Below are 21,814 nucleotides of genomic sequence, written 5' to 3' on the forward strand. Positions count from 1 at the left end.
GTCTTTTTTATAACATCAGGCTTGTAAGCCATATTATACACCTTATTTTAGACAAGTATTTCCTAAATGATACGGGTTACACGCAAGATTCCTTAGCAGGAATAAATATAATAATAATACAGCAGATAAACAAAGAAAAAGCAGAAAGCACCAAGGTTTTCTTTTCTACAAGCAAAGCTAAAGATACCTACAGTCCAATTATTTTCTCCTAGTGAATAGGAAGATTTCAACAAAGATTTCTAAAACTTCACTATCGCAGAAAATGAAGTCTTTGTGGCACTTTTCACTTTTCAGAATTGGTGCCATAAGGCTTTACTTACAGTATGACTGAAGAAGAATCTGACTCTGTACTTAGAAGAAATTCTTCCATATGTATTGAAGGACAGTCCCAAATTAGAGTAAGAGAATAAACATCCCACATGCTTAAAATATTCTAGATTAAAAAAAAAAAAAATCAGATATGGATTTAGTATTTTCTTCATAGATATTTTCTGTCTTTGTTGAGCACAATATTAACACGCTCCATAGCTTAAATAATTACTAGGAGTAAAATAAAAAAAAAACAAAGTAAGATCAAGATCCTCTGTAAATACAGGCATCTTTATAGAAATATATTTTAAAGCTATTATTTTAAAAATGTAAAAAATATTTTTATAAGCTGGTTCGATAACATTGTAAAACAAAGACTAAACCAAATCATTATACATACCTCTGTATCTAAAACAAAGAGCAGATTGTCAAGAACTTGAAGTTTTGCTGCACCTAAAAGAAAATCCAGCGTCACATAAACTTATTTTTCTTGAGAAATGTATTTGAAGCAAAAATTTATTAAAATGTACAATCGAGCATTGGAAACCTACAAATGTTTAACCCCATGGAACTTCCTAGGTCTGTGAAAAGTTTAGCTTAAACAGAATTGTGATTTATGTATCCAAGTTAAACTCAACAATTTTGAAGCATACATTTTGTGTTTACTAAAAACAATTAAATAACTGAAAAGAACTCATTTTCTGCAATTAAATATGAATTCTACACTTGTCTAGAAAAAGAAAAAAAACACCTCTTCTTTACCTTCAATCAGACTTGAATCAGCAAAACTTCGAAGAGACACCAGGTTATTGGTAGTGTCTACCTCCCATTTGGAGAGTACATAATTGCCTTTACCCTGTTAGCAAAGGCAAAGTAAAATGGGGTTATACACTAGAAATTTGGCAGTTGACAGGTGAGCTTCTTCAATTGATCTTTAACTTATAAAAACACTTCGAAAGCTGCAAAACTAACTTAAATTTTATTCCCAGTGAATGTTGATGTTCAGAAAAATAAATGTATGTATTTGTTTTTAATTTAGCCTTTTTTCTTTCTCCTTTCAAGACTGGCCTTTACTACAGTAATTGTTACAGTCAGCATCCCCAAACATTTTTGGCTCTTCTGAAAACATGCCATATTTCAAAACATCCACTTTCCAGTCTCATAGAACATAAAACCTGAATGAAATGTACACTGAACCTACCGAGAAAAATTGCATTGAATTCATCACGTTTCAGTCAATGAACTCAGAAAACTTGTTTCTAGTCCAAAAATTTAAATTTAAATTTAAAAATTTAAAAATATGTCTATATTTTCATTTTTGTGTTAGTTCCTCTACTCAATTCATGCTTAAGGGCTTTGTTCAGTTGGGACCTTGACTGTTACTTTGGTAAGCCTTTGGTGAATGTGAACCTGATTGGAAGACTCCTGCCAACTTTGGCTTTGTCTCTGAGCTCAAGGACGAGACTATAAATAGACAGGCTATCAACCACAGTGATTTACTAAGATCATGCAATCAGGGTGAAAATATTTTTCCCCCGTCCATCACAACAGACCAAGTTCTGAAGGGACAACAGTTATTCCCTTAGGAGAAAAACTACAGACAGCCTGCACAACTGATAACCTTTAAATTTACAGTGAAGGAAATGAGAGACAAAAAGTCTTAGTGCAAAAGGTTTATTATCTTCTTTTTCAACCAGCTAAAGATAAATTATGTTGCGGATCAAAAAATGCCATTACTGATCACATAACAATTGTTATGAATGCATTCTTAGTACTTACCCCAATTATCAAATAGATCTTGTTCACCGAGTTACTTATCACAAAACTCTGACAGCCAAGACTGTGATACCCTTCTGTGGAAATGAAAGCCGTCTTTATCTGTCCTTGTAACTTGTGGGATGGACGACAAAGGGAAAGCAAACCGAAGGGGAAGAAAAAAAGTTGTTTATACAATCAGTGCATAAAACCTTCAACTGCTCACTTGTCCACATACAGAAAAAGTAATAATCACAATTATGAGATTTAATAATAAACTGGTAAGTAGTCAATGAAACATACAGAGAAAAGTTTTGTTACAAACTTTGCACTTAACATATATGTTACAAGTTAGCAGGTAATTTCTTACTTTATTTGCTGTAATCATATCCATCTTGTCAATTGCTAGATTAAAAAAAAAAAATCAGTGTTAAATAAATCATTTTCAAAGTTGAAAAAAAGCCACTGAACATCATACAGTTGTCCAGTTTAATCTTAACCTGGCTAAGCTGAAAAACACCTTAGCCAGGATTTTTGATAGTCTATTTTTATTGATCACAGTATTAAGTTACAGAAAATTAACTTATAATTATACTTACACAGCATTAAACATTTAAATTATTCCAAATATTCTTCACTACAGCTAATACTGATTATGGCTTAAAATCCTGCTTCCATAGTATTCAGTACTCTCTCTAGAGCAGTGAATCAGACAAACATCAGCTAAAGGAATTACTGTAAGAATACAAAAATAATTTTATTACAGAACTAGTTGTGTATCTGTTTCCCTTTAAAAACAAACTAAGATGGCATAGAAAATCCCATCTCAATATGTTATTCCTGTTAGAAAAATGCAAGGAAAAGCTTTTTCAATACAGCCCTTCCTGTTCAAATGGAAATCCCAAGTGGTTTGTAGATCATCCTACCTTCCTGCGTTTTAGCAAGTGGGAGACACGTAACGCAGAAGAATCCATTGCTTGTGAGAATGAACATATGATAAACACCTAAAAAAAAACCCAATACAAATATTTCAAACCTAAGTATTCAAGAGTAAGTAAAGAGACTACTTGCTTATAAATAGGACAGTGAAATAACTGGCAAAAGAAAAAAATAATCTGACCAATAGATTAGACTATTTTTAAACAAAAATTTTGTCACCTTCAATGAAGGGTAGAATAAGCTTGTACATCTTAGAGTTTTGTTTGAAATTATGATTTTTGTATGCATCCATCAGACTAAATTCTGTTTTCAGGACAAAAGTGCATTTAAATACATTATATTGTGACAGAACAAGACTGGACGCTTATAGAAGAACAGGAACTACTAAAATCTGAAGTCTGATAGAAGGAGAGAGAAGGAATCCTTCCTTCTTGAGCATTTTCATATGTTTAGCACAGTCTCAAAAGAAAGAGTTATTTAGTTCTGAATGTTTGTTTTCTATGACATTCATAAAATAGTCAATGAGGGGTAAATATTTTTACAGGAAAGCTTTAAGAAACGTGCATTTAATGCATACAATGCAAAGTAAAGCTGTATCTGATCATTTATTTTGTGGTCTCTTTCCCTAAGAGATATTAAAGGGGAATAAAACTACAAAAATTGAGGCAAAGGGGGAAAAAAATAATCAAATTCTTACCTGCATCAGCATTATCTTTTTCAATAAAGAGATTTAAGTAAGTCTTTTCACTTGAAGGCTTTTCAACCAAAATCTAAAATAGAATCAACACAAAGACTACTATACTATTATTCTGTATTTTATTTGAAAAAAAAAAATACTGGAAATACTCATCATCAGTTCAAACTTTAATTTTTTTTCTTTCATGAAAAACTGGTTCTTGTTTATACGTGCCACTCCTAAATATATTTTCCTTATTTGTTACTTATGGGAACAAAAGTGTCCCTTTAATCTATTTGCTTAGTGAAACCAGAAGATCTGTTCAAAACACAACAATGTGTTTATTTTGATATTTGAATGAAAGAAAAAAACAGCCCAAGAAATTCTGAGAACAAAAGGTCTTCAGCAAAATTAGAGTAGAAAAATTACTGTACCTTAGTTAGCAAGATTTGTTTTGATGGTATGTGAATAAGATGAAAATTGCCACTTCTCTCACCAACCATGAGAAATTGTTTTTCTTGGCACATACCAACTACATCCACATTAGTATCTGAAAGGTTCCATGGTAAAATGTCAAATATTAAGTTTTGTTTTTTATTAATAGGCACTCATATTTGAAACACAGGAATTGGATAATATGGTGTCCCAGATTTCTTCAAAATTATTAATTTTAATTAAACAAAGTACAGGAAAGGGCATACAGGGAGTGATTTTGGTTTGCATTATTCCCATTTCAGTGAAAAGTTAGCGAGCATTCTAATTAAATTGGACATAAATATAGTTAATTGTATACAGAACCAGCATTCACTTTTTATTACTTAGGTATTCATTATAATGCTTCCTTTTACAGGCTAGTTAGACATGCAGGATACTTGATATATTTTCCTATACAAGCCTAATTTATATATTTTAAAAGTCAGTTTTAACTTTCAGTGGAATTCCAAAGGAATTAACTTACCAAACTGAATGTGCACCTGAAGAGACTGCGCAGTGCTGTCAAGAAGTACCACGGATCTGTCAACAACAATAATACTGCCATCCCTTGAGTTGCACCCATGCAACTGCGGATTCACAGAGACCTAAGAAGAAAAAGGTTGTTAAATATAATAACTGAAACACTGTAGAAAATATGACAAAGCAGCTCTGGTAATTATTAAGAAAAAGAACAATACAGCTTTGATGAATTCTACCTTTTCTGAAGAAGTGACTTGAAGTAGCGTATCCACTTGGTACAATGCAGTTCCACATTCGCGTCCCAAACCAACAGGGAGCTGCATGCTCCCCGTGTCATCATTTGTAAGAAGTTCAATATCATTCCACATGTTTACCTATGATAAACATTTAAGGAAGATGCAGTAAAGTGGAGAGCTTTAAAAAAGTTATATGACCATGCATGAATTACTGATTTTATTATTCTACTGTGATTCTCTGTCTAGAAGGAAGGCTAGCATAGTGAGCCTCCTAAAAGCAAACTGCGTGTTTAGAAATGACAAAATTAAGTCGCAAGAGCAATGTGGCTGCCAGCTGGCATCCCCAGCGGGCCCGACTGAACGCAGCTTGGCCAGGACAGGTTTTGCCACCGAGGCTGAAGGAAACCCAGTGCCAGGGAGCCCTCCCCACCGCGCAGCGGACAACCCTGCCCACAGAGACCGCGATCCATCCTGCCATCCCCTCACCACGGCCCGGGAGACGGGTGACAGACGGCGACAGCGCTCCCTCAGCCGCCTCGGGCTTTCAAATTGGCGGGAGCCCTGGCTGGCGCTACGGGGCGCAGTGGAGGCCAAGATTCCTCCAAACGCGAAGACGCCGCCCCCAGAATGCACCGCGGGGCCCCCCCTCCCTCCCCTCCGCTTCCCCCCGCCCCGCGGTTACATCCGGGCGCCTGAAGGGAGAGGGAGGGCGGGGCGCGGCGCGTCGCCACGGTTCGCGAGTGCGGCGGTTGCTGAGGGTGGTTGAGCCGCTTGTGAGGTGTTGTTGAGGCGGGGGAGCGGCGTCCCCGGCGCTCGGTGATGGCGGTAAGCGGTGTTCGCTGCCGGGATTCTTGGAGGGTGCCGCGTTGGGAAGGGGACTGCCGCGGGGCCGTGAGGGAAGAGCGTGTGAGACGGGGAGGGCTGGGTCGGGAAGCCGTGTGCGCGGAGAGACAAAATGGCGCCCACCGCTCCTTCGCTTGCAGGCGCCATGATGGGCCTTGGGGAGGGGGTGGCCGCTTTTCACCCGCTACTTCTCTCTGTGTTTCCAGAAGTTTCTGTTTCGTTTTTCTGGGTTTGGAGAGAAGCGAAGAGGTGTTGTGACCGAGGGCTTATCATTTCCTGGCCGGGGGGAGAAGTATGGGAGCGGGCGTTTCTCAGAGGGACTGTGGGGCGCAGGTTCCCTGGGAGGGGAGGGGGGAGGGCGTTAATTTGGTGGTTAGGCGATGCTCAGTTTTCACTCGTGTAGCTTTCCCTGGCCTATTATTTTTCTTTGTCCTTGCTCACAAAGTGTCTTGTGGCACTCTGATTATTTGCCCCCATCCTCCTGTTTTTATGGTTAATACCGATATGAAGCACCTCTGCAGTAGTTATCACTGTCCTTTATGTTCATACACAGCCTAAGGTGTATCTTCATTCTCCTTTAAAAATTACGTGGCCTGGTAACACATAAAGGTGTTTGTTTATGCGGCCTGGTAACCTGTAAAGGTGTTTGTCCCATAATTGAGTTGAAGAACCAATAAGAGTGGTTATCAAACACGATGTGGTTAATTTTTTCCAAAAGTTATTAGTCTTATTGCAGTCTTGACTGCAGCAAACAAAACGAAACAAACCAGGCTCTAAAGTGATAAAACTTTTCAAAGTTAACTTTTAGTACTTTGTGGTGTTCAATCTGGTATTTTAAGTTCTTGTCTTTAAAGTTTAACCAGTGGTGAAACAGAACAAGAGGACCATAAACCTTTGGAGAAAATGAATTTTGTTTTTTTTTTGTATACTTTTTCTGGTTTATGTAACTTAACCTGTTAAGAAAAAGATAATTTTTTCTGTAAAAGGACTTGAAAAATTATGGATTTATGGTTTTGCACCTAGATTATAGGCACTATTGTTGAGGTTCCCCTAAAGTAGTAGGTGAGGGGCTTGTTCAGTGAAACTGTGAGCCTGTGGCTAAGCCACGCGTACTTGTAAGAACTAAGAATAGTCTTATTGAAGTCTGTCAGCCTTTTGCTGTTTTTGTAGAGCTGAGAGATTTCTCTAAGGTGCAACACACAAGGGTCTTAATGAGCAGCAGTGTGTATAAATAATGAGACTGGAAGCCTTGGAAAATGTGGCAGTAGTCTTAGTTTCTGTTGCCTACTATGTTTAAAAAGTCACTTAACTTAGACGGTTAGCTGGTATTTTCCTTATCCTTAAGTAACTTTGAAATGTAAATTTATAGAAATCTCAAAATTCCTTTGAAACAACTTCTAGCCGAATCTTTTTGGAAACCTAGATGAAGCAAGGAGGGGCTGAGTAGAAGGGCGGAAGCGTAGATACGCAGATAGACATGGAATGCCAAGGATTGTCATGGTGAAGATCACAAATAGGGGAGTCAGTTCTTACTCTTTATTCTAAAGTTCTAAAGCTTTCAGGCTGGTAGGTGGTGTATCAATAGTATTCAGAAGTGTCACTGAGGTTGTTAAAGCTCTGCTGCAGATGCAGTCATAAGCAGTCAGTGCTCTTGTCCGTATGCTGGTGTGTTTTGGACAAGATATTGGTATAGCATGCAAATGGAGAAGCAAGCAGCTGCTTTATCTCCCACTCTTTAAGAGATTTTACTATAGATGTATCTTTGTACAGATGCAAATTAATAAATAATTGGGCAGACTAAACAGTAGTACCTGAAATATAAATTCAAAGATTTACCTGTAGCATGTTAAGAAGAGAGTCTACCATTAATATACAATATATTAATGACAGTCTGTAATCTGTTGTGGTTTAAGAAAAGCTAATTGCTTTGTTTTCAAAGTAAATCAGCATTTGAAAGGTTTTCACATGTCTTGTTCAGTTTGCAAGTAAAACTAGCTGGTAGAAAACCATGCAAGTTCGAGTCCTCTGCTATGCTAAATTATCTTCGTGAATAGCATTTCCGGGCCAAATTATGTCCTTAGTGAAATTTGCAGCCACACTTTGTTCAGAAAGTTTGATTATGACTGCAATTTACATGATCAAAACAAGAGAGACCAATGAATCTGTAAAGGCATTAATGAAAGCATGTTCACCTTTTCAGTGTGTACTTTTTCCATTCTGTTCTTTTCATTGCACTGTATACTGGTTGTACACATTTACTTCTCCCAGCATTGAATCACAAAGCAGTCTTGACCCCTTTACACAAGAGAAGTTTCTGAGTTTAGTCCTCCTAGGTCAAAGTTTAGAAGGGATGGAGGGAGCATCTTGGATTTTGTCATCTAAGAAAAATAAGATACAAAAATTCTTGGGACAGGTGGATGTGAGATACGTACTCTCATACAAGGACACACATCAAGGATACCGTTTGAGGTTTTTCCTTATTAAAAAGTTAGCTGTCTAACACTAACACAATATTCTTCATTTCATTTCTCTTCAAAGTTCATTCTGGCCAGGCTTTGAGCAGCCTGGTCTAGTGGGAGGCGTCCCTGCCCATGGCAGGGGGTTTGGAACTAGATGATCTTTAAGGTCCCTTCCACCGCAAACGATTCTGTGATTCTGTACTTCAAAACACTGTGAAGATTTTGTGCTATGCCTTAGTAATGCCCTGACTTGTGAGGTAACTTAGATCTGTTGCGATGGTGTTGACTTGAAGTAATCTTAGTCATGTAAATGTTAAAAGGTAATTAATCTACAAACAACACCATTTAAGGAAAACTGTGGATCAGAGTTTAGTCTCAAAAGTGCATGGAACAAGTAAAGTGCAGTCTAATGTAGTGGGAAGGCAAAATGTTACTGTGTATTGGTTCTCTAATAAAGTCTTGAAAAATCAATCTGTATGCAGTTACACAGTTTACTGCAAGTCTGTCAGGCTGTTGCCAAATTAATAATGGAATGACTACTCACGAGATCATCTTTACAGAAAATAATTTTAGCTGTGTCTTCAGAGGAAGTAATAAGTAAATAGGTTTTTTTTTTTTGGGTTTCAGTTCTAAGTCTTTGTTCTTTAAACATCCTGTCTTCATGTGTAGGGTAGTGATACAGAACGAGATGGAGTAGCCCCAGAAAAGTCCTCTCCAGAGAGAGAGAAGAAAAAGGAACAATCGGATGCCTCTAGTTCTCCCAGAACATCAAAGCATCATTATTCAAGATCACGCTCGCGGTCGAGGGAAAGAAGACGGAAATCAGGTATGTTCTTCATATAAGCAAAGTTGCGTAGTAATTTTCTGGTGTATGCTTGTCTAACTGAAATATCTTTAAAGCTGTTTTGGAAAAAATACATACAGACTTGGCTTTAGTATCTTGTTAGGATTGTGGTAAAATGAAGCTTTTAAAATCATTAAATTTTAATGATAGAAGTGGTAAGGTTGTCAGTGTTCAGGGGGTGGGGGGGCACAGAGCAATGGACAACACCAAGAAAACACTACTTTGTCTTCATTTTAATTAGATATGCTTGGACTGGGATACTTTTGCATGGTTGCAACAAAAATGACTTTACCTGGCTGAAGAATGTGACTGAAGTATGACACGGGCTAGTTTTTCACTGTCAGAGCTTAAATAAATGCAAACAGAGAACTGTGAATAACAGCTAGAGTTTGCTTTCTGCAGCAGATACTAAGCGGTTTTCTAAATCTCTATTCTTGACTTTGGGGTGGGGGTGTGTGGAATAGTGAAAGGAACTAGAAAGATTATAGCCAGCTGATCTCCCTTTTAACTTGGTAAATAACAGTAAATGTTTTCTTCTCCAGATACTGAAGGAAGAAAACACAGAAGCCGGAGCAGAAGCAAAGAGGTAATTAACACTTTGTAGCGTTTAGGTAATTGTACAATACATCTTAAAAAGTATCTTGTAGTAATGCACATATGTGTAAACCTATATAAATGACTTTATGGTAAGTACAAGAAATTGGAAACTTTAAGCTTAAAAATGGATATGGAGATCCTTTCATAGTGAAGCATGATTGCAGCCATCATGTTGACAAGGTAATAGTTTTATAGAAAAATGCTTTCAGAAACTAGTAACTTAATTTCTTTTTTTTTTTTTTTTTTGTGGAAACAGCCAAAAGAAAGAATTCATGTGGAGAAGTAGAATGGTGTTCTTGATGACTTTCACAGAGCTTCCATTAACCAAAAGCCTTGGGTTGCTTTATTCCTGGATAATGTTCAGGACTTTGAATGATACATGCCCATCTACTTAAGTATATTAAAAGTAATTCCCCACCTGACTGAGCTCTGTTTATTGCATCCTTTAATTGTAAAGACTGTCATAGCTTGACAAACAAGCTGAGTCAGCTGGAAACATGACAGTAGCAGCAAAAATTTCAGAGGGCTGTCTCTCTTAAAATAAATAAACATATGTGTATATATACAGGGGAGTGAGAAGAGACAGCATCAGTAATACCTTGAAAATAACTGGCTTACACACCAGAGAAGAGGCGAAACGAGCAAACCAGGAGCATCGAAATAGTCAAACTTAAGCCATGTGGGGCAATAGCAGGCTGGGTCAGATGAGGGACTTTTTAACTTCTAACCTCGGGTCAGGAATTTCTCCTCCCCCCATTCCAATGGAAGCTCTGTTTAAAAAAGGAGGAGGAAAAAAAAAAGAGAGGAAAAGAAAAATAATCTAGAGAGTTTTTGTGAAATTGAATATATTGTTTAGCTCACATGATAACATTTCTATAATAAATCATACTCAGCGTGCTAATGCGCGAAGAGACTGAACTGAAGACGCTGCAGACTCAGATAGCAAAATTATAAGCCTACTTCATGATAAGGTAACTATTAGTCATTCAAACTCATATTTCCCTTAAAAATATCTTAAATCCGTTATGGGATATAATGGTGGTTTATTACTAAGTGTGTGCCTGGAAGAAGTGATTTTAAAACAATAAAAATATCTTCTTAATGTTTAAAAAAAAAAAAGTCCTTGCTTAAAATTATGTCCAGTGTTCTGCCATGTTGTTGGATCTAATCTTAATTTATTTATTTAGCGGTTTCTAAGTTTCACAGAGTGAGCAGATGAGGAATAATGTCCCACAGTAGATTTACTGTTTTCATTCATTTGCAAGATTAAGCTCTTTGTCTGTAGACTCAATACTGAATGCCAGTATTTCTTTTTAATATGTATATCAGAACAACTACTTATGTAAATACATACTTAAAAGTAACATACAGGTAAGATCTCAAGCTTCAGATGTGTTTTTATGTAACAACTCATTATTCAAGGAGTTAAGAATAAAATACTGTAAAAGCAGGAAAGATGTCTAACATTACTGTATGCTTGAAGAACTATGATCAGATATTTTTTAGAAATGGATATATATTAATAAGGGGTTAAAAAGGCTTGGATAAGTGAGTATAAGATAATTATAGCATCTTCTCCAGACTTGTTTCTTTTGAGAGTGAGTTATGATTATAGGAAAGGTTTTATGAGTAGTTAACAGATTTAGATAAGCAAAAAAAAAAAAAACCTCTGAAGAATTGTGTTTTAGTCTAAAATGAATGTATCATTCTTAAGTTGTGACTTTGAAACAAAACTTTATTTAAACATAAGACTTAAGTGGGCTGTGCTTTTGTGCTAGAAAGATTTCAAAATAAACTGGATATATTAAGAAAAGGTGTTGATGTCATGACTTAGTCTCTAAGGAAAACACTGGCAAAATCAGGCCTGACCTTGCTAAGTATTTTTGGCATTGCAGCTATAAAAAGGAATCTTTTTTTAAGAGGCACTGCAGGAAGAAATTGCGGTATAGTGGAGCAGCATATCTTTAAGTTAAAACTACTGTGGGAGGTCTCAGGGTGATGCATGTTAGTTTTAAATACTAAAAATGTGATGTCAACCATGTAACTTACTACTTTGCTTTTAAGTTACTGACTGAAGAGAGTTTTGCTCTGAAAAATAATTATCTAATGATGGATAGAAAATTGTTTTAATTCTAAAAGCAAAATAGTATATGTCTGCAACTGTGTGGATTTGAGTAACTTTTTACATGGTAGGCTTAGGCAAATATTAAATATTCACTACAAATGCAAGTGTGTATCTATATATGTATATTCATAAATTGTCAGGTACTTAAAGATAGGTACTTAGGTATTTGGAATGGAGACAGTAACAGAATTACAAATGTTTTTGTTACAATGCAGTGAACTCTTATATGGAAATACTGTAAGGATACCTTGATGGATACATTAGAAATCCTTTAGATGGTGGGGAGGAGGGAAAAGGGGGGAAAATTATAGCGTGCATTTGCAACTTTGGGTAGTTGGTGGCATTAGGTAAAATAGCCATCACTCATGATTGAGTCACACTCCTAAGGTTACTAATGTTGCATCAAAACTTATCATTTTTTATCTTCTGATACCCATACTAACTCTCTTTGTTGCACTATTTTCCTGAAAGAACCAACTTCTTCTTAAAACAGGCAAGAAGACATGAATCCAAAGAGAAGTCCTCCAAGAAGCACAAATCTGAAGACCACAATGACAAAGAACATTCTTCTGACAAGGGAAGAGATAGTCTAAATTCATCTGAAAATGGTGAGGATAGACATAAACGCAAAGAGAGAAAATCATCAAGAGGGAGGAGTCATTCAAGATCTAGGTCTCGTGAAAGGTAAGTTGTTTTACATGATTATTCTTTTTAAGTGCATTTGGAAAGCCAGTGTTTGGAATTTGTGTAGACTTCTGAAGTATGGCTGAATTATATTACTGACCTAGTTTAAAGCATCAATTTATATTGCATGTTTCAGTTTTCATTGGGTAGTGTATTTGCTGCTATTTTTCTTCAGATTGGTTCTGAGTAAAAGTACATAATAGTTCTAAGGCTTTATCTAGGTGTTCTGTCTCATGTTTGTAATTAGTATACAGGGTATAGAAAATTTATAAACAGAGTATATTAAAGGTTCCCTGTTGTCAGTGACAGGAATGAAAATACACTGTAGCAATGTGATGGCTTTTTACCTCCTAAATCGAGAACTTACCCAGAGACAATGCTGTCTAAACATCCTTGCACAGTAGGCCACCTAGAACACACTCAGAGTAGGAGAGTTGCTTGGGACAAACTGGTTGCTGACAGCAGAACTTTTCAGCCAGCTCTGCCCATAGCTGAAGGATCTGTAGCAAACATGACAGCAAGGAACAAGCTTCAGCTAATACGCTGAGGGACACTAAGTGACTCACAAGCTGAAATTTGGGCATCTCTTCCCTGAGGTATTGGAATGCCATGGGGAGGAGGAGAGTTTTGTTGCCTTGCATCAGATTAATTTGGCTGTGTGTTTGTTCTGAGATGTACACTTTAATTAGCAACTAAAAGTAGCTATATTGATGAGTATGATTGTTTACATAAACTCTGTGTAACTCACTTGTCTGTTGTGGCTGGTGCTAGTGTTTGGTTCCTTTCCCATTTCATCTCCTAGACTTACAATTTAAAGTGTTCCAGGCATGAACTCTTTTGTGTGTAGTTTGCAGTCTCCCCACTTATCCTGATGCATTTTGCTCTGTGGTGACGAACCTGTATGTAAGTCCTTAAGTAGAAGCTGAATTAAATATGAGAATATATGTAAGAATTTGGGACGTGTGTTTCAGACGTCATCGTAGTAGAAGTCGTGATAGGAAAAAATCCCGATCTCGCAGCAGAGAGAGAAAACGACGTATAAGATCTCGTTCTAGATCAAGATCTAGACACAGACATAGAAGTAGAAGTAAAAGCAGAACTAGGAGTAGAAGCAGGTAAGTTTTAACTTCCATATGCGTTTAATAGTTGTGTTCTGGTTGGAACGGTCTGTGGTGGGCTGATGTATGGAAGAATGGTGGGTTTGCCAGTTAATGTCTGTTCAGTGTAACTAAATGTGTTTATCTTTTTCTCAGTTGTATTGAAGAGTGGGTTAAGGACTGGATATTTTGTTTGTATACACTTACGGAAACATTTGTCCCAGACAGCTTAAGTGTCTCGGATTCTCATCTTTTCATAGCATGATTTCATGGTAGCAATTAGAAATGCTTAACTAGTTATTTTGTGGGTATCTTAAAAAACCACCAATTTGTAACTTTTGACTTGTAGAAGGAAAGTAAATAACGTAATATTTTTGGGTAGTAATGATTACCGCAGTTCAAGCTCTTTTTGGAAATGATATTTAAGTCGGGGGAAAACTGAAGAATAAGATACAACTAACCCTTTCACGTGTCTGATACAGTAGTGTGGTTGGCAAATCACTACTTCAAAAATACTATTGCATTTATCTGTTTGTGTATATATCATAAAAGGGAAGTTTAACTGGAAATAACTGTCTGACAGATCAGAAGCTAATCCCGATCAGCTCCACAGATTTTATTTAAAAATTTGTCTTGTCTGTGAACTAGCGCAGTTAGTGTAGTGCTAAGGTAAATTTTGAGTCAGATGGATTATTTTTGCTCTGAATGTACTATTCTGTGTTAGTGATTACCAACTCCTTTTTATCAAGCTCAACATGAGAATATTTATCATGTTCCTTTTTCTGCCTGTCTTGGGTGCTTCCACTTCTTCCTCAAACTTAAACTTTAGAAGCACAGATTGAAATGCTAGACACGTATTGACTTATTCTGGATCTGTTTGACAGAGTTGAGATCTGTGCCTTACCTGGAGTATGCTAGTGTTGAGGTATTCATCGCTGTATAGAAGTTAATGTTTTCCAATACTGGTGAATCATTCAGTATTTCGGTATAGAGTTCTGAGTCTAACTGTATGTGTCACCTTTGCATTATTAATGCCCTGTAGAATTTTGGAATGACTAAGCTTAAATATGACTTAATGACTACTACAGTTGTGTTTTTTCCCTCCTATTTGTTTAAAGTAAAACAAATAGTTTGAATACAAATTAGCGTCCCTTCAGAGCTTCCATTAAAGTGTTGCCAGTGTTCCAGTTCATTTAGTAGTATTTTCACTAGAGTATTTTAAATTGTGTATTTAACGGGTATAGAAGTTGCTTATGACTGCTCAACATTACAGTGGATCATTGGAGACTTAAGTATCTAGCACACTGGTGTAATGCTACAATATCACTTGTGAAACTATTAAGAAGACTTACCTTTGTGAAGAACTAGTTGAATTACGTGGTTTGTGTCGTATTTTATTTTGGCATGCTCTTTCTACCAAACTTTCAGCTGGGGTGAGTAGAGGTGGGTCTTGAATTGGTATATGTGTTACTTGCGTTTAATGGTATTTTAGCCACATTCAGCATGATATGTAAGGCTTAAGTTCCCCATTATTTTCAGTTATTATAGGTGATGTGCACTTACTGTTTTTAGAAGTAACTTTTAACAATGTCTTGAAAACTTCACACCACAGAGTAGCTTTTTTGCTTCTGTGGTGGAACTCAATTTACCTGAAACAGAACAGTAAATGTAGGAAGAAGCTTAGGAAGTCATAGCTTAGAAATTTCTTGAACTAGAAACATGCTTTGTTAGATAGCGATAGACATATTGCAAGAATCCATTTCTTTTAAGTACTGTTTTTGTCTTGCAAATCCTAGAGAAGGAAAATTAAGTGAGACACAAGTCTTCTTCAACAATAGCTAGAACACTTCATCAGACTCTGGGCTCAGGTGAAGCCTTTGGAAAGAGAACTAATCGGGCAAGCCTCAAGGAAAAATCTTCACAAGCGGGATAAACATGGTGTGGAAACCTACCCTGTTAAAACTCAACTGTGAAATGGATTTCCTCATTTATGAAATACACTATTGGTTGTGTTAGAGTTAACAGGCTATGACAGAAGCATTTGTAAATAGTAGAGCTTGACCTTCTCTTCATGGTTCTTTGCATAACCTCAAGCTCACGTTTTCAAATGGTCTGTCCTCACTAGTACTTAAACTAATCTGTTTGCTCTGTGAGTGTATAGATCCTCCTGGCAGTTCTTTTGTGGCGTTGCTCTGATTAAATGCTAGATGGAAAACATGACACCATCTGCTTATTTCAAGTGGAAATACTTAAATACAAAAGCTCAGGTATTTATTTCCTTGATGTTTACCAGTGCAATAAAGCATCAGACCAAAGACAAGACCAAACTACAATAGTCAACATGGGAAAAATGAAGGTATCTTTGAAACATGCATTACATCTTATCTCAGGAATGCAGATCTGTCACTTCCCAGTGCCCGAATCTGCATCTTGTCATCTTCTATGAAAAGATAAGTCTTGCCTCCTTTGTATTCTACCAGATTTGTCATGTAAACGAGGATCTCCTTTTGTAACTTCAGTCTACATTTCATGATGTTTGTAGATGCTGCCCAAGTTGCAAATGGAAGAAACAGAAACCTTGAATGCCATTTAAAGTGGCTGTTGACAAGTTAGCTATTATCTCAAATGGTTGGTAATAACATTTAAGTATAAAATTGCAGAAACATCTTTGTGCATCTCAACTTAGTGTTTATGGCAAATCTGGGGAAAATGTGAGTGGTATCTCCTGTAACTTAAGCTTTGTTGGACGCATCCCAGTATCTGTGACTTCTTTGTTTAAACTATCAGTGTCAGAGGCTTAAATAGGGATAAACCCTTATCACTTCTAATGTAGATATTAATGATCCTGGCAAGGAGAAATACTGCATGTAAAGAAATAGTATTTTATATGTGTATTTTGAGTGTCTGATGCTTAGATGGGACTAGATGTACATGTCATAAGAGCAGCTTCTACTTGAGAGGGAGGTGGGGAAAAGGTTACTAAAGGAGTATTGAACCAAATATTTTGGCGTTTTGCTTAAAAATATATTTTAACTGGGTTCTTTCCAGATTGTCAGGGTCCAGATAATGCATGCTTCATAGTTCTCTGCGCAGTATTGTTCTGCTCAAAAGCAAGTGTGAGACAGATCACACCTGTTGAAACCAGCTCTTGCATTTAGCTTGATAGCCTCCCTCAAACAGTTGTCCAAAGCACATTGAGTGAAGAGTATACAGAGGGCAGAGAAAGAGGAATTTCCCTGGGTACTATTCCAGTTTTACATCGGGCCTTTTCAAGATGCTAATTTTTAATGTAATTATAGTGCTGTGAGGTCTTGTATGCTTTTAAAGCATTTCTTGCAACGTGATCCATTTTACAGTGTTTTTGCAGTTGGCTTTACTGAAAGTTACACAGTGTTCTCTCTTGACAAGTTTTAGAATGAAAAATCTCTAGAGTAGATCTATTTGTTCTAAACATTTAAGTATAAGAGGGTAAATGAATACCCAGAATTACACATTCTGTTGCATCTTGCAGTTGGGAATCTTCAGTTTTAGCTCTGTCACGTTGTAAAGTGTGTGAGCCATCACAGGCAGGACAAAGGAACAACCACAAAATCACAGATAAAATGCAAAGAATAAATTTAATGTTGCTACTTTTGAGAACTGGGGGATCTCCAAAGCAGCACCTGGGCAGAGGCACATAAGCAGGAACACTGGCACCATGGAGCTTGGTCCATGCTAGAGAGTGTTACCAAACCTGCTGTTTTCAGTTCTATATCAGGGATTCAAGCAGGGGTAGTTTACTACTGTGCTTTGATCTTCCCCACAGCAGGGCAGGAATCTCAAGCAGGTTTGATAGGGTGCCTCTGAGTCTATTACAGGCCTGTGTTATCTAAGCACAGACGTTCTACTTGTCAAGCACACAAGCCTAGAGAACGATTAGTGTGATACATGTGTTTTTCTACACCTCAGCTGGAAGTCACTTGAGCAGATTTACAGTCCTCCTTCCCAATCTTCCATTATTTTCCCACACAAGGCAAGAGTGACTGTTGCACTGTTCTAGTATAATCTCTGTGAAGGCTGTTCTTGAGAGCTCTCCAAATTAATTATTAAGCAATTTTTCAGAGTTGTGATCAAACACTTCGAGATGTTAAGGTCTATATGTACCTTCATTGTTTTAGCAACTCTGTTAAATTTGGTTACAGAGAGCGAAAGAAAAGAATTGAAAAGCCCCGAAGGTTCAGCAGGAGTCATAGCCGGAGTCCGAGTCCGCCACCTTTTCGGGGACGAAATACAGCTATGGATGCACAGGAAGCATTAGCCAGAAGGTCAGAAATTGTTATGATTTTAATGATATGTGACATAAATAAGCTGCTGCTGTTGATTTTTGCATGTCTAAATATTTTTATTCTCATGTACTTACTTCTAGACTGGAAAGAGCAAAGAAACTGCAAGAACAGAGAGAGAAAGAAATGGTTGAAAAACAGAAGCAACAGGAAATGGCTGCAGGTAGTCCATGTATATTATATTAACTCCTAAACAATAGTGTGAGTGGAAGATAGCGTAGGCTTATGTGTTACGGTCGTGTCCAACAGAGGTGCAGGTTGTCTTGCTTTGTATAATTGTTACCTTGGCCCATATATAATAATCACTAGGAAACGTTTGAAAAACCAAAACAAAAATAGTAAACCTAAAACCCCAACAAAAAAATCATCAGGTTTTCTTATCATTTACTGAGTATACGAAAATACGTTGTATGTTAGGCTCTGGATGATTTCCTGGTGGTCATTGGATCATTCTTTTATGCATCATTAAACAAGAGTTTGAAAGCTGTTACCAGCTCAGGGGTATTTAGAAGCATGAGGTAATGTTAGTTTCACTTTTAGTTCTGGTTTAGTAAGAGTATTGGAGACTTGTTTCTTATTTTACAGATAACATGTATCTTATCATGCATTTGTTAAGCGAACATTATCCACTTATTTCTGATGAAGGGGAATGTTTGGGAGGCTTGTTTTGGTTTTTGTTTTAGGTGTTGGGTGGTTTGGTGGTGGGGTTTTTTTTCCCAAAAAGTCTGAACTTACTGTCTGATAGCAAGTTACCTTTCTTCTTCAGCAGCTGCAGCCACTGGAGGTTCTGTTATTAATGTTGCTGCTCTTCTGGCATCGGGAACACAAGTAACTCCTCAAATAGCAATGGCAGCTCAAATGGCAGCACTACAAGCAAAAGCTCTAGCAGAGACTGGCATAGCTGTACCTAGCTATTATAACCCAGCAGCAGTGAATCCAATGAAATTTGCTGAGCAAGAGAAAAAGCGGAAGATGCTTTGGCAAGGCAAAAAGGAAGGGGTAATGTTGTCCTTTCTTGCTTCCATAAAACTTGTTCGGAAACATCTTGCACTCAGACAGTTTAAGGATGCTTATTAACATTATTTCCAGCAAAATTACTCAGTCCAAGGTAAAACTTGAGTGAAAAGACTTAAGATAACTAGACTTTCAGTGACAAATATTTGTGACACAAGCCTTTGGAAAACCCCATAGTGTCATAAAACTTAAGAAGTATAATTAGATCTTGGTGATACTTTTGTCAGTTTGCTTACAACTGGCAACTAAATATCAAATTCAGATGGTCTCTTTTTACTGAAAAGTGATGGCTAAGCTATAGAAACTATAACTGACCACTCCTTTCTGTGACTGTAGAGACTTTTCATTTGATTGTTGTATCCTGTACAGTTCCAGACTTCATAGACAGTTCTGGAAATCTTGCTAGTAACTTTTCAGGAGTAATGCATTACTGACACTAACAAAAGTTATAAAAGTTTGAAGGTTTATTTATATTTATGCTGTGTCAAATAAATGCTCTTGCAATTAGTGAAGTATAGGCCAGCAAATAAAAAAGGCTTCTGTGGCAATTGCTTTTTCAGGGAATCGCTGTATTTGAGGACAGGTTTTGCCTGCTTATACTGTGGAAAAATTAGTGCTTTAATATTTGTAGTTTTGTCTTTTGACACTATGCCAGTATGGAAGTGTGTTTGTTACATTAGATTAATGTTCATCATGTATCTGTTATGTAAGAAGCTCACTTAGCTTTTCACAGTCTAGTTCCGAAGATGTGAAGAACTGAAACTGGTTCATGTGGCATTGATGGGAGGCAAAAGGGAGGGAAGAAGAAACCTGACTGCTGCTTAAGCAAGTCTTCCTGATTTGTGCTCTGTATTACATAATTGGAACAAGCAAATTCATTTTTCCATAATCCACTTTAAGCAAGCATTATGAAAAGGTTTACAAATTTTACAGAAATCAGTAAAATCTACCCAAGTCTAGAATATACGTCTGTTTTAAAACCTATGGTTAAGTAGACTTCCCTCACAAAGGTTTTCTGTGAGGATGCTGTAGGAATATCAGATGTGACTTGGAAACTCTGTGAGCTGGCACAGGCAGGACACGGAACAACCATAAAACCACAGATAAAATGCAAAGAGTAAATTTATTTTCATTACCTCACCAATTGGGAGATCTCTGAAGCAGCACCTGGGCAGAGGCACATAAGCAGGAACACAGGCACCATGGAGCTTGGTCCGTGCTAGAGAGTGTTACCAAACCTGCTGGGTTTGGCTGTCTGTCAGGGATTCAGGCAGGTGTCGTTTACCACTGTGCTTTGATCTTCCCCACAGCAGGGCAGGAATCTCGAGCAGGTTTGATAGGGTGTCTCTGAGTTTATCACAAGCCTGTGTTATCTAAGCACAGATGTTCTACTTGTAAAGTGCACAAGTGATTAGTGATCTAATTAAAGATCTAATTAAATGGTGATTAGTATGATAGTGTGTTTTTTCTACACCTCAGCTGCAAGTCACTTGAGAACGTTTACAGTCCTCCTTGCCACTCCTGCTTTTTTTTCCCATAGAAACCTTTTACTTCCAGCTGTGCTAGTGCTACACAACGGGCTCGTTTTTAATACTCTCTTGCTTGCCACTGTATTGTGATATTAACAGAAACTTAACCTAAAAAGGTGATACATCTTTTTTTAAACTTGTACAGGATAAATCACAGTCTGCAGAAATATGGGAAAAACTAAATTTTGGAAACAAGGACCAAAATGTCAAATTCAGAAAACTGATGGGCATTAAGGTAAAGAGTTCTGAATGTATGATTAAATTTATTATTAACTGTAGGATAGTGATGTGACTGGTTTTTTTTATTTTGAAGTTTACCTTAGCGAGTAAAGGTGTTAAGTTAACTTGATACTACGTGATGTAGTTAGGAATTTTTAAGTATTCACATTAAAGCTCACAGGCAGCATCTAAATCTGAATTCAATGAAAATTCTAGAATTTCATGTTGTTTCTGGCTAACAAGGCAACTGTTACGATCTGTAACAACTGGTCCCTGTAACCAGTATTCGTAGTCTGATAAACAGTATTTCTTTGCATAGATAAGTTAATTGGAGACAGTTATTCTAATGAATTAGAAAAAGGAACTGGATGAAGGCCTCTACGTGTTTCTTGACAGTGAGAGGAAAGCTACCCTGGAATGTTCCAGCAATAAAACCAAATGCTTGAATTCTTTATAACTTTTTAAAATAACAAAGCAAAATTGTTACTTTTAGGACACCTGTATTATATGAAAACACCACTTCCTACACACTAATGTTTGTTTTCTTCTGTCTGGTTTCTAGAGTGAGGATGAAGCTGGCTGTAGTTCCGTTGATGAAGAGAGTTACAAAACGCTGAAACAACAGGAAGAGGTTTTCAGAAATTTAGATGCACAATACGAAATGGCAAGATCACAGACTCACACGCAAAGAGGAATGGGTTTGGGATTTACATCTTCAATGCGAGGAATGGATGCAGTTTGAAAAAAAAGAAAAAAGGCAGTTTTAAAGTTTGGGACTATGGGAAGGTTCTTGTTCAAATGTTGGGTCCTTGTTCACCAAAAAGCTAGCATTCTAGCTTGCATGGGTGTTGCATTGACTTTAATTTATTGAAAAATACAATTTTTTTTGTAAATATCAGATCAGTGATACTGGTGTTAGTGTTGTAATCAGGTTATACCCACTTCCATTAAACTTGACAGAACTATAGAAGGACAGTATTTTTTAGTTAAAAGTTCTACTTTTCAAACCAAGCAGCAGATGGGATAAACTCATACATGGATATTTCGTGTCCACTGTCTTGTGTACTTTTGTACTTTAACCTTGTACAGTTATTTTCAATTCTTGAAACATGAAAGAAACATTGTGTAGATGTTATTTAGCGGTCTGGGCCAATAGGCACATAATCCAGTGCAAAAAAACCTGGTTAATAATAAAGACATTTTTTTCTCTAA

General features: G+C 37.0%; 2 protein-coding genes across 5 annotated transcripts in view; one reads left to right on the forward strand and one right to left on the reverse strand.

The window, feature by feature from the left end:
• The window catches only part of KNTC1 (kinetochore associated 1), a 41,060-nt gene extending 35,679 nt beyond the window's left edge, over positions 1 to 5,381 (reverse strand). The window contains exons 1-11 of the mRNA XM_063351134.1: positions 5,356 to 5,381; positions 4,870 to 5,007; positions 4,638 to 4,758; positions 4,114 to 4,229; positions 3,701 to 3,773; positions 2,991 to 3,068; positions 2,435 to 2,469; positions 2,089 to 2,199; positions 1,072 to 1,165; positions 710 to 762; positions 321 to 433 (exon numbers count right to left, since the gene is read on the reverse strand). Of these exons, the coding sequence (XP_063207204.1) occupies positions 321 to 433; positions 710 to 762; positions 1,072 to 1,165; positions 2,089 to 2,199; positions 2,435 to 2,469; positions 2,991 to 3,068; positions 3,701 to 3,773; positions 4,114 to 4,229; positions 4,638 to 4,758; positions 4,870 to 5,001 (926 nt within the window). The 5' untranslated portion in view covers positions 5,002 to 5,007; positions 5,356 to 5,381. The remainder of the gene's footprint in view (positions 1 to 320; positions 434 to 709; positions 763 to 1,071; positions 1,166 to 2,088; positions 2,200 to 2,434; positions 2,470 to 2,990; positions 3,069 to 3,700; positions 3,774 to 4,113; positions 4,230 to 4,637; positions 4,759 to 4,869; positions 5,008 to 5,355) is intronic.
• Positions 5,382 to 5,556: 175 nt separating this feature from the next.
• RSRC2 (arginine and serine rich coiled-coil 2) lies at positions 5,557 to 21,814 on the forward strand. 4 transcript variants are annotated; one of them, XM_063351442.1, is made up of 10 exons: positions 5,557 to 5,694; positions 8,841 to 8,997; positions 9,558 to 9,601; positions 12,209 to 12,421; positions 13,393 to 13,536; positions 17,700 to 17,822; positions 17,924 to 18,003; positions 18,607 to 18,839; positions 20,529 to 20,618; positions 21,165 to 21,814. In XM_063351442.1, the coding sequence occupies exons 2-10, from the start codon at positions 8,917 to 8,919 to the stop codon at positions 21,342 to 21,344; spliced, it is 1,188 nt and encodes a 395-aa protein (XP_063207512.1). In that variant the 5' UTR covers positions 5,557 to 5,694; positions 8,841 to 8,916; the 3' UTR covers positions 21,345 to 21,814. The 4 variants fall into 4 exon arrangements, with proteins under 4 accessions (XP_063207512.1, XP_063207510.1, XP_063207511.1 ...); XM_063351440.1 differs by having other exon boundaries at positions 12,231 to 12,421; XM_063351441.1 differs by having other exon boundaries at positions 12,231 to 12,421; positions 18,610 to 18,839.

The sequence above is a fragment of the Chroicocephalus ridibundus genome, chromosome 13, assembly GCF_963924245.1.
Source record: "Chroicocephalus ridibundus chromosome 13, bChrRid1.1, whole genome shotgun sequence".
Classification (NCBI taxonomy): Eukaryota; Metazoa; Chordata; class Aves; order Charadriiformes; family Laridae; genus Chroicocephalus; species Chroicocephalus ridibundus.